Here is a 12,888-nt window from a genome sequence, read left to right on the forward strand (position 1 = left end):
AAGCTATTTTTTGAAGTAGGTTCCATATAGGTACAGGCAAATATAAAATGCAAAGGGTAAGTATATCTAAAAATACAAAAACCAATTTCCTCATTTGAAGATTTGTTCTCCATTCAACTCCACTGAACAGAAGACTTTCTACTTAGTTCCATATAATTTCACAGACATTAAAGCAAAATTTTGTCTACCTTTATGTAAAATAATTTGTTTGCACTTTTAAATAATGGTACGTTGGCAAAGACTCGCTGTGTGCACGCTCTTGGAAGTTTAATAGCACAGGAAAGTCTGAACACTATAAAAATAAATACTCAAGAAGTATAGAACAAAATTTAAAAACAGAAGTGTGCTATGAGAAGTTCCCTCACAGTGAAAAATACAAGATAATTAGAAAAATCCACCCTATTTCATTAGAATGTTCCATTGCTAATCAAACTTATTAGGTTATTAGTAATCAGTTATCTTTGTAGACAGAGCGATGGTGTATATGACCTGCCCCAAAACACTTCATTACTTACTTCCTGCTCTCCCCTTATCAAGGACAGGAATATGAGATTGTACAGGAGTGGGTTCAAGTGCCTTTCTTTTATAGGTCTTTGTAACTTTATCCACATCAGGTTGTTTTCTGGTCATTTCCTCCATGAATGTCTGCAATCAGATAGAGGTGGTTTTAATTAACAATACACAGAAGTGACCACAAGAATGTAAAACACATACAAGAGCAGAACACCGAAGTTACAACAACAGCACAGAAAGACTCTAATAATGCAACCGAACAAAAAAGATAAAATAGAGGTTTTGTAGGTAAAAAATAATAATAACAAAAAAACAGCAGTGTTAGGACTGCTATGCCCTGTCTGTTAAAGGAAGTCTAAATCTATAAACAGTTTGTCAAACTGTGTATAGTGAGATGGTGTACAACACGTTTAACTCAGGAGTACTCCTCTACTGTCCAGACTGCAGCTCACATAAGTGAGATACTGCTGTGCCTAAGCTGGGCTAAGCTTACAAGTATTCACTGCACCAGCAGCATGCTCTTCATAAATGTATTTTAGATAACCAATCAGTAAAGCCACACAGCAACACTACTCCTAAGCCAGCAGCACTATCACATATTTCACATGGTTACTACTATCCTTGTTCTTAAAAGGAGTTATAAGTTTGCTTTTGGAACAATACAGCACTAAATTTTTTATTGGTTGTTTTCTCACATCTGTGTTGAATAAGCTCCAAGCATATAGTATGTGTAGTGAAGACTCAACTGAGCGTTTGAAAAATGATTCAGTGATTAAGAGAGAAAACAGCTAAGGAGATTTGCACTTAATTATGAAGGCTAGCTGAACAAGAGCATCTGTTTGAACGTGTAGGACGAACGTGTAGGACATATATGTCACTTAACATGCCTTACCTGATGTTCAGCTATAAGTGCTTTAACTTCCTCGATCTCCTGGGGGATAACCTCTTTATCTTTTTCAGTGAGTGTAGTCTCTGCCCACTGCAACCAGGACAGCAAAGCTTCCAGCAGTTCCTGGTTAGCAATAAGTCCAGCCAGAGCTCCCGCCAGTCTTTGCTGATGTTGTTTAGCCCATGCTAATACCTTGATACAAGAACCAACACATCAATATCTGCACATCTGAAATTCTTCAAAATGTATTTAAAATTGCCCTGCTAACCGTAAACTCAAAGCTTCCTCCCAGTGCTGCTGATATTTCAATATCAAAGGTGCTAGGTGTAGTGGCTGACCACTAAATGTGCTAGGCAACTAGAATTTCCAGTTCAACCACATTTTTGCATGAATACTGAGGTCTATGTACTACTACATGCAGGAAATAACACATTCTGGTAACAGACTAAGAACTTGATCAAACCATACTTATAAGTTGGTAAATCATATAGGATCTGGGGTCTGTCTTCCTCGTGAACACTCCTGAAGCCATACTTTGCTAGCAGGAGTATTTATAAAGTTTTTCTTTAAACTTAATGAACACACAAAAATGCACTTTAGCAACTAAGAGTTTGGTGCACCCTCTGAGACTTACTTGTAGCCACTTGAATGATTTGGAAATCTCCTAGATTAAGAACATGTTGTATTCAAATCCTCCTTTAATGCAATTAGAAAATGCTTCAAGTTTGCCTTGTATTTTTTTTCCCTTTGTAACTTTTAGATTTCTCTTCTCAGATAGGAAGTGTCAGGCACTATTTCCTTTAATACATACAAACAAAGGAGCTTGACCATCTGCTTTAATTCTTAAAGGCCTATAAGTTTTAAAATAAAACCTGGGGAAGTATGGTATTCACATTCATCATTGTGGGTATTTTAAATGTTTAGTTCTTAACAGCTGGATCATTTCCTCCCAGTACAACTACCATGTTAGTAGTCAGCTGTGTTCCAATCAAAGATGAACTGTTGCAAAGAAGATGGCTTGAGATAGTACTGACCTCTTCAAACCTGGCTCTGATGATTGTTATCCAGTGCTTAATGGTGGTGATGGAGTCTGGGTGGCAGATAGCCAGGATAGCTTCTCCCATACCTGTTGCTTTATTCAGTTCTGCCTTTTTCTCTTCCAGTTTCTTCATAAACTCCTAAATCAGAAGCAACAGTTTCAATTAGGTGTTGGCAAAAGTTGAAAGAGAAATCTGAATAAATTCTGCATAATCTGAAAGGCTCTGGATCAATCAAAGCCTAAACAGATTCAACAGACAAGAGAAAGAAGAAAAAAAAAAAGTTTCGTTTCTTTGAGAAAAGTTAAAAATTGCTCCAAAAGCCTATTCCACACAAAGTATTAAATGAAGCTTTAAAATCTTTACCCCATCTTGCCACTCCACCATACTGTAAGTACTTGAAATACACATGCCCTTATTAAAAAAGAAAGAAAATCACGGCACTTCAGAAGTGCTGTAAATCAGCCATGCAATGGTTAGAATCATTACTGGCAACATTTCAGAAGACTTAGTTTGTCTGTCAGTTACAGTAATTCTTGATAATAAACTATCAGGCTCCTAACAGAGGCTGGAAATGTCCAACTATAATTACATGCTCAGACAAGATGACAGAGGACTTCAGGAGCAGCTATACTAACACAAATATGAAAAACTCAGCAGCCAAAGGGGAGAGACAGAGAGAACAGAGACAGGGACTGTTAATTAACCAGCTGTTTTCAGAGGTTCTGCCATGTGGGAAAAATCTTGTAAAAGCAAAAGGATGTTTACAGCTCTGAGCATCCAAGTTCATAGCCATTGATGTTCCAAGGGAGTCTGGCAGAAGAAAGGGTGGCAAGATCAGAACTGAAGTGAGGGGGGAAAAAACAAAAAACTAAAACGTTTTCCATCCTTTCTATAGTTCACTTTTTTCTTATTATTACTACAGTGGTTTTACGATTCTGCCTACTTTGTTATGTCTAAACGTTGCGTAAGTTTGCATGTCTTTGTGAGCACTGAAACTGCCAACTAGTCTCAGCGCCTGTTGGAATTGTTTTTATTTATATTTTAAGATCTTTAATTAGGCTACAGAATAGAAGCATGTCTCTGAAAGTTTAACTTAATTCTCTTTCTCTCCCCCACTATGGGTTATTTTAGATTCCAGAAATTAATGATCAACCAAGCCAGATCTTAGAAAATTCAAAGTCACCAGAACATTGTAAAAACTGCTTCTACAAGTCATAAGTACATTATCCTGTGCCACTACAAATTAACTATGAAAATATCATGAAATAAAAGTGTAAAAAAATCTCTTGTACCTTGATCTAAATGCCTGGAATAGGTAGGCTGTGTATACAGGGATTCATTACTAAGTAATTTTGAGTTAAGTTTAATGTCAGAGTTTAAGACTCAATCACGATAGCAGTCCTCTCATAAAACGCCGTGAGTTCTTACAGTATTTCAGCTCAAAATGGTTTTGAAAAAGTTGAGGTGGGCTGTCGTGACAGATTACCAAAATAAACAAGGGCCAGGAGGAAAGCAGGCAATAGCAACACTTGTTTTCCCTGCACAATTCAATCTCACAATCTGCAACACATGTTAAGCTCTCCCTTGGTAAAGGATACCAATTGTATCGAACTCTGTGGCAGTCCAGTGATACAGACACATTTACAGGAGAGGAGATGGGATCCTCCTTACTAACTAATGCAGGGCATTACCTCGCTACACCTTTCAGTCCCTGGAGACAATGGTGAGTGACTTATCTCACCGGCTGAGATAAGTAGAAATCATTAAATCATTTGCAGTGTTCAAGGAAAAAAACAAACACCACCAAGTAATGGGCATAAAGATAGACCATTTGGATAAAATATGTTAATGAAGAAGCCTTTCAAGAGGTAGCTGGATACAAATGCATTAAAACTATTTTCCAAAAATCACAGAGTAATAAAACGAAGATACATTTTATATCTAGGCAAACAATATCACAGTAATCTAGTCTATTTTTTAGATTAATACTACAGCATAATAATACAGACATGTAGTATGACACTGGTTTTAAACACCATTTTCCTTTTTGTTTCCTCCTTAAAAGCTAATGTTAATAAGCTTAAGAGCAGAGACCACACATTCAAGCAGGACTTTTCACATACATGCTTACTGAGTGGCAAAGAAGCAGTGCCACAATCTTTCTTAGATTGACAATTTCTGCATTTCTATTATTTGGCCTTTACAAAAGAAAATGTGGTTGGCAGAACTTCTTCTAAAGTCTACCAGAAAATTTTAAGTAGCACGCGGTCACATCTAACGCTGAGGTTGATTGCGCTGTTCTAAGTGATTATTCTCCCCAGCTGGACAGGGTTTCTCAGAGACAAACTCTGCTTTGGTTTGAGGCTCAAAGTTAGGCTTCAGTTTTGGCAGCACGATTTCAAGCTTTTGTACAGAAATATTTTGGTAATTAGTCTACATTGCAAAGGGAGAAATTTAACACTCCATTACCACCAATGTGTTTTTTTTTTCTAATGTTTCAGTTTTCTAACTAAGATTTCATTCAACTTTTTCCTCTGTACTAAGACAACCAAAAAATGTAGCAATGTGGAGGAAAGGCAGCTAACAGACCAATTTAGTTGCATCAGAGAGCGCGTTGCTACTGCCAACTTCCCCACATGGGCATACACTGACATCTACATATGTTTGCCAGCTAAAGAGTAGCACCCAGTTTTCAGAGCCCTAAATTAAATCTGAAAACTTCTTCAAAACATATGCTACTGCAACCTGAATACCTTCAAAATTACCTATTAAGAACAGTTAGGCAGTCATATTCTGCGTGTGCTCAGTGTACTGCTGTTCCCAAACTCAAACTGAACAGGATGCTTTTCCACTCTTCATTCCCGAAGTTTATGATGGTTATAACTTTCTTCATGGCAATAACAAACAAATCCATTATTATTATAATATGGTCTGTAACATCGTATGCGATTTTATTTTTACTTTACATTCTTTGTATTATTACTACTGCACTTAAAAGGAAAAGTTTTGCATGAAAAATGCCTACGTGTAAGAGAGGGAAAATACGAACTCTCATTTCTTTAGTTAGGCTCCTGACTTAGCCATTTTCCCATTTCATTACTGCAAAATCAGTTTGGTGACCTGTAATCGAGTATCTGCAGTACCTAATGCACTGCAATATTTCAGTACCTAATGTACATGAGGCATGACAGCATGCTGTTTCACCGTGACAGGAGGTTAATGGATGACAACATCATTCTGCTGACATTTACAAATGACCTTGAAAGTGTATGGTCTTCTTAGCTCAGTGGTGCTAAAAAGACGGATACACTTTTGCCATTGTAACAGCCTGTGTTAGAATTGTCAGGCAGCACATATTCCAGAGGTTTTGAATTTATCTCTAAATGATTACAGCAACTTCCGTAATGCCCATTATTTTCATAACAAGCGAATATGACTCAAACAACAGCCCAACACAAGAATGGGCACCAAACTGTCAAATTCATTCAATTTCTAACTTCTCAATAGAAAGAGTTGCAAAAACAAACCTTGGATGCTGGATATGATCACATGAGGTAAACTTTGCCTCCTTTCCTTTACATTCTAGTAGATTATTAGAACAAAGAGACCCTCTTCACTTTCTTACTTACCCTGTGCTGGTCTATCAGGGTACGCAAGGCCTCTTCATCATCTGGAAGGACGCCGTGGAAGCGAAGAGCCTGCTCAGCCTCTGCCAGCCACTCCAAGAGGACATGAACAACAGAGTGGAATTCCTCTGCCTGTTAAGAAGTCACGGTCACTGATGAGGGGACCTGACAGACACACTGCAGCTTACACAAGGAGACTGAGCCCAGATCTGGAGCCATTAATCATGCAGCAGTACTGGCACATTAACTTTCCATTAAAAAGTCAGTGATATACGGTACTACATTTTCATAACCGTAAAAATATCTCATGCTTCCCAAAAAATTATAGGAAGCCTAAAAGCCTGCTCATGCTTTTAGCTATCTGATTTATAGTGTATTTGCAGCTCAGTTGAGAATGTCATGCCTTTATGCTGACAAATTACATGGGACGTGCTTTCATGGACCAGCTGGAGAGATGAGAACTGTATTTTCTGCATAGCCTAAATCACTGGTTAAGCAAAATTAACCGAGAGCCTGTTGGTGACTGACCCTTTCAAGGCTGGAAAGAACAAGAAAGTCGCACCTTCGGGCACAGCCACATTCAGACACAATCAGTGTTTGACATAGCTCAGAGTTGTTCCTACTGAGATACCAGGCAGCCGGGCGAACACAGTACCCTGGGAAAAGCAGGGCAGGAAATTTATACACAGTGGATACATCACTGTTACTGGAACCCCAAGCTAGCATCAACCCAAGCTGTATGTCTGTGTGAGCAGTGCAGACACAGGATCTCAGGTCTGCAACCAATACAGACGGACCTATTCATCTGGGACTGGTACCTGCCAATACTGACATGCATAGACCATTCTAGTTCTTGAGTGCACTCAGCACGGCTCAATTTCTTCTGTAATTGTGCCAATGTAAACATGTTTCTAGTATATAAATTTACTTCTTTCTAATAAGGCACAAAGGGCGTAAGTATGACTGCAATCTCCAGCTTCCTGTGAGGGGGTCATAGTTCTTAATCAAACGTCATGCTTGTCTGTAACTTCAATGATTTCCTTAGATGGTAAGGTTCTTGAAACATTTGGTTTTTATTTGTGGTATAGACTACTACTAATAGTAATAATAAGTACTAACAGGTATTATTTATGTGTTGTGGTAAAGGGGCAAAGACAAGGTAAACAATGCATGAGCAAGAAAATGAATGTTTTCAAATGAAATTAAACGAAATGGAATGACATGAAGTGAAAATGAAATGAATTTTTTTCAACTACACTGTGCAGTATTGTCTCTGCTTCTCACACAGAAGACGTGGAATCAGCAGCACTCTTTTACCTGTCGGAGAGCCTGTTCCAGTCGCGTTTGCTTGGATACTGACAGGGCACAAACTGTCTCCCAGCGAGTGCTTAGCTCCTGCATTTGGACTTTGACCCAGGAGGAGTCATCACGACTGCCTTCTATCAGCTCTCGGGCAGAGCGCTTCAGAGCCTGGACACTGCTCGTTCTTTTTCCCAGTTCCTTCTGGAAAACCTAGGACCACCAAATACATTTGGAATGTTTAAATCATTAATGTAATTATTATAGATAATAATAATTGTAGAAAATAACAAAAAAAACAGCCTACTGCTTATAAGAAGAAATCAAAATATGCATTTAGTTCAGTCCATGTACAAGTGACACAATGCACAAGTTCTGCTCATTATATTTCATATGAAGATATTTACACACTGGAATATAGTAGGGAAATGTCAGGCAGATCCTGGGAACAACGCATCCTGATGCAATGCATGGGAAATCTAGCCTTCTTACCACACTGGGTTTAAACTCTTTATCAAAGCAATTGATCTGACACAGTGATGAATGTGCAAGACTGCCACAGCACAAAAAGATCAGATAAAATGCTAACAATCAAGGAGAAGGTTGAAAAATCATAAAAACAGAAATAGAACCTCATCTGGGGGTCAGACTGTAGGGCTATAAATCTGTACATATTCATATATTTATGTGAGAGTATGCTCACATTCATGGCTGGAACAAGCTCCATTTTCACAAAGGAGCCTCTTAAAAGGAAATAAGACAATACATAAATTGCAAATATTGTACCACTGACTACGATGTAGTTATGTTATCCACTTGCACTTCAGAAGCAATTCCAGCACATTTCAGGCTAGTTTTTACAGATAAACTGCGTTTCCAAATACCTTCTTTCCTCACAAGAGACAAAGTTGTCTTCTCACCAAGTAGTGCTTGGATACTGGAAGTCACGGGTGGAAGAACAGGGGGACCTTCATCCTGTAAGCCTCCCAGACCCCAGAGCTCTGACTGTGTCAATACTAGTAACTTCAACAGCCGTTTCCTCTGACATACTGAACTGGAACTGCAGAACTGCGATTCAGAGGCGCAGTCCTGGATCCCCTGTATGCTCCCTTCTCCAAAGACACTTCACTGACAACATACTGCAGCCAATGTAGGTTTCCTGGGATGGAATCTGGTTGTGTATGCCCATGCAATGCTTAAGTTGTGCAACTGCTTTTCTCTGTGAATATACAGCAGCTCAGCAGGTTTGAAATGCTCACTGCTGCCTTTTCAGAAAGGCTGCTGGAGTCACAACAACTGCACTGGACATTTGGTTAGCAGATGTACTGAATAAAACCCTTTCTCTTCTTCCCCAAAAGATTTCCAGTAAAATCAATTTTGACACTTCTTTCCATATACACACATTCATAAATGCACAGTTGTGCTTTCTGACATATTCATAAATATACAAGATAGCAGCATTAAATTGAGTATTTCAAAGCTAATTGGTGCCAATGAGTTATTAACAGTTTTTTTGCTTCCAAGTGTGTTTTATAGCATTTTCCATTGTCAACATGTTTATGTCATAAATACATTCCATATTTCTAAAATTACAGAATAGCCAAAAAATGAATTAGCATTAAAAGACTACACTTATGAGCAGTCTAGTAATTAAAAAAGGAGAGTATATTCGGAATTACCTTGTGATTGTCAATCAGGTTCATCACTAAATCAATGTCTCCATGTACCGGCTGATCTTCTGCTAGCTGGGGTTCAATTTTGTATAACCAATCAATGAGAGCTTGCAGAGCATCAGTAAATTGTCCCGAAAATAACAGGGCTTCCTCTAGTTTATTTTGTCTGGGAGGAAGAAATGAACACAACAAGAAGAATAAACTTAGTTAAAAATCATAAGGAGAAAAGTTTTAGCATAAAATGATAACAAACAAGAGCTTTAAATCAGTGTTTCCCCTTTTTAAATAGTGGGGGAAAAAAATGAAAGCTTAGGTCTGCAGTGGGATGAACACAGTGCTTCTCTGGGCTCTGAACTGTCATAGGCAATGTACACGTTCTGCTGTCTCCGAAAGAGGCAACATTCTCCTGGCTTCCCCATGCTACCCTCAGACACAGTGGCTCCTGAGGGAGACATGTAGGAGACACCGCTCAAGTGGGAATTTACCAATTAGGTTAATGGGGCTTTATCCAGTCTGCACTGACCAGCACAAAGCAGGTTCCTCAAACAGATGAGGAACTCTCATCTGTTCCTCTCCCCCTCCCTCCCACTCTTAATTATGAGACACGCTAGCCACTCTGGTTTTACTTTTGTGCAACAGAAGCCAAAACAGAAGCCAGAAGAATTCTTGTAAGCCTCATTCTTATCTGCCGAATAATTAGATTGGCTTTCATTTACCTTTCTACTGATTTTCCACAAATTGTGTCCCATTTATCCCTTAGCTCACTCAGCATATCATCAAGTTTCAGATTGTCATCAGCCAAAGTAGTTTTCTCTTTCAAGGAGCGTCCAGTCCTGTTTGTGGTATCATATACAGAGTGTTTGGCACCAAGAGATTTCTGGAATTCCTATAAACATGGAAGAAAAAGAAAACATCCATATAGCAACAACTGCTTACAGTCCACAGTTAATCAAATTTTGCCATACTATTTGCAATGTAAATAATAAATGTTGCTGCAAGAAAATGTTAAGCTTAATACAAAGTTCTTAGTTTGCTAGTGCCATAGTGCAGCTGAAATTATACAGAGCCTGATGCTAGCTGAGGCCACACCTTTCATCCCTCTCTGGGAATAGAAACAGCTCTACACCTACAGGAACAACTCTAGGAAACTCCTCCCCTCCATGAGTGATTGTTCCTGTCTTACCATAATTCCTAAAACCTAAATTTCAGTAAGAGGCTGCCTTGGCTGTTCAGAAGAATGTGAAAGGACTTCTAGTCTGGGAACTATGAACTGAGCACTCTTCATACTAAATTTAGATATTTTAAGATTTCAAAGTAGTCTAGAGCACCCTGGAGGCTACAAACATTACTCTGTTTTATCTCAGTGTGAACAAGACAAAATGGGGAACTTCTATCCACGAGCATTTAACCTTCCTAAGACTGAAGCCTCCTACAATTGGGAACAATTGTATGCCAAAATTATACAGATTTAGGCACAAGAAGCAGCCAGATGGCATCCCAAACAACACAGTTTGGGCTGGAAGTCATGATCACAAACAGGTTACTGTAATCCGGGAACTCTGGAAGAGTGATGGTGACACAGCAGCTGCATTTGCCTGCCTGCTCTGACAGCTCCTTCTGCACAGAGCTTCCAGAAGCTTTGCACAGGCACAGAGGAACACACAGAAACTTCTGATACCAGCAGAGAAGTCAACAGAATGACAGAGTAAATCATGAAATAAATGAACACTACCAAAAGATAATGCTCTACACAGTAGTTTTTGAACGGTAGTAATGCCTGAAGTGCTTTAATTCACACCTTCATGAACTGCTAGTAGGAAACCAGTATAGCAAAAAATCCAAACATCATTTTAGGAACTTCATATATATAAAATTTAATAAATATCTTTTTTTTTTTTTTTTACTTAAGAAAAACAACAAAAAAAAAGGAACGAAAAAATACCAGGCCAAAAGAGTTTTTGCTCAATGTTTGCTAAAATGGATTTTCACCTGATTCTCAGAGCAATGTTTAATATCATAAAATCCAGCATGGAAAGATTACCACTTAAAACTCTTAGTAATTTCTAAGGGCACATAAAGATTGCAAAGACTTCACACGGTCACTGCCAGCACATGCACGACTGCTCATCTCCAACTTGCAAGCTGTTCCCAGCTGCTCTGCACCAGCCTGTGCTGTGGTAGCTCATGCCTCTTTCACCAGCTTTCCTATCTGTTCACACAGTCATCTCCTCATTTTAGATGTGAATTCATGTCAGGGAAAGCTCAGGTGCAGTGGAGGTGTGGGAAGTATGAGTAGGTAGGCATTGGATTATGACACAAGGATGATATGCTAACTTTACCTAGGGTGATTCAAGGTTCCTTACTTAAATCTTACTTGATATTTTGCACTGCACTGTCCTGATTTTATGGTTATTTCAGGATCCAGAGGGAACTGAGGATTAGAATCTATCAAAAAAAAACCAGCATTTGTTTTGTAATCGAGTATCTCCCTATTGTCCTTTAATTTTCCTCATATAAAACAAGGAATCGTGTTTTAAGAAAGAATACAAACACCACTGTCAACCTAGAACTACTATAAAAATAAAAAGCCTTTCCAAAATTAAAATAACCAGATTCTTATAAGAGTTTCTTCAAAACAAATGACGCACATGTTAGTGCTCCCATTGTTTGATGGGGTTCATTAACTACTTAAAGCTACACGCACAATGTTTCTTGATTTGCACAAAGAAACACAATGAAATTGTTGTCAGAGGAGAAGCATACATTAAAAACAGATTTAAAGGTGAACAAAGGGTTGCAGTCACTTCACTTTTTGAGACACTGCACACTCTGTACCAAATCTACTTTCATTCGATTTCACAGAGGTATAACTGAGAGTAGATTTTGGTTTAAGACATTGCAGCTGCCAAGAGCAGACAGGTAAGATGAATGAAATCTCAGTAATTAATTATTTACCTTCTTCTAATGAAGACAGGACCATACAGATAAAATTAGTTAGGTTCACATAAATGTACTGTAAGGAACATTCAGCATTAGTGTAGGAATGGATTGGCTAACCTAGTAAGGGATTTTCCACACTCCTGACTTCTAAAAATGAGGAAAAATTGCAGATAAACAGACCATGAATAACCCCCCAAAAGTCCCTGGCAATGCACTAGATATGAGTGAGAGAGAAAACATATCTTGGCTTTTCTCTTTCAGGGCATTTTTTTTTTTTTGGCAGTAACAACTGGCAAAGAGCAAGTCCAAATCATTGCTTACAGCACACACACAGCACACACACAGCACACATTCAGTTTAGATAGTAAAATCACTAACTAAATGGAGCAAGGAAACCTTCAAGGCTGGACAGAAAAGACAAAGACAGACAAAAGAGGGCATATGTGGGAGTGGAAGGAAAGGATTCAAAATACAAGGAAGGACATTGCAGTGTTGGGAGGTTTGACAGCTCATTAAAAAACAATTGAGTTGATTTCTTGGGGGGGGGGGGGGGTGTTTGAAGTTTAAAGTCACAGAGTTCACCAAACTCCCTCTCTCATACACATTCATCTTTTTCCTCCGAATAACCAGTTTCAATCCTAATGCCCCCGTGCTACATTCCAGCCCGTTCCTTATAATAAAGGAGAGTCAAGCAACTTAAGCAGCTATTCTCTGCAGGTATGCTATATGAAAAGAAGCTGGAGAAAATCTGTCACTGAGAGAACTGATGAATCTGACAGCCTGTTTGGGGAAGTTTGGGCTCATAAAATGTACTGCTGCAGGTACAAAGAACAAGTAGGCTATCAAGTTTAAAACTTCAGAAGAGAGGAGGAGAATTAAGACAGCGTGTCAATCCCCAGGGCCAAAAA

General features: G+C 38.7%; 1 protein-coding gene across 1 annotated transcript in view; it reads right to left on the minus strand.

Annotated features, from left to right (window-relative positions):
* The window catches only part of LOC121067794 (dystonin-like), a 301,338-nt gene that overhangs the window by 16,198 nt on the left and 272,252 nt on the right, over positions 1-12,888 (minus strand). The window contains 7 exon segments of the mRNA XM_040552644.1: positions 516-645; positions 1,406-1,594; positions 2,437-2,580; positions 6,072-6,200; positions 7,386-7,580; positions 9,047-9,206; positions 9,757-9,926. Coding sequence (XP_040408578.1) covers positions 516-645; positions 1,406-1,594; positions 2,437-2,580; positions 6,072-6,200; positions 7,386-7,580; positions 9,047-9,206; positions 9,757-9,926 — 1,117 coding nt within the window.

This window comes from Cygnus olor, chromosome 3, assembly GCF_009769625.2.
Source record: "Cygnus olor isolate bCygOlo1 chromosome 3, bCygOlo1.pri.v2, whole genome shotgun sequence".
In the NCBI taxonomy this organism is placed as follows: domain Eukaryota; kingdom Metazoa; phylum Chordata; class Aves; order Anseriformes; family Anatidae; genus Cygnus; species Cygnus olor.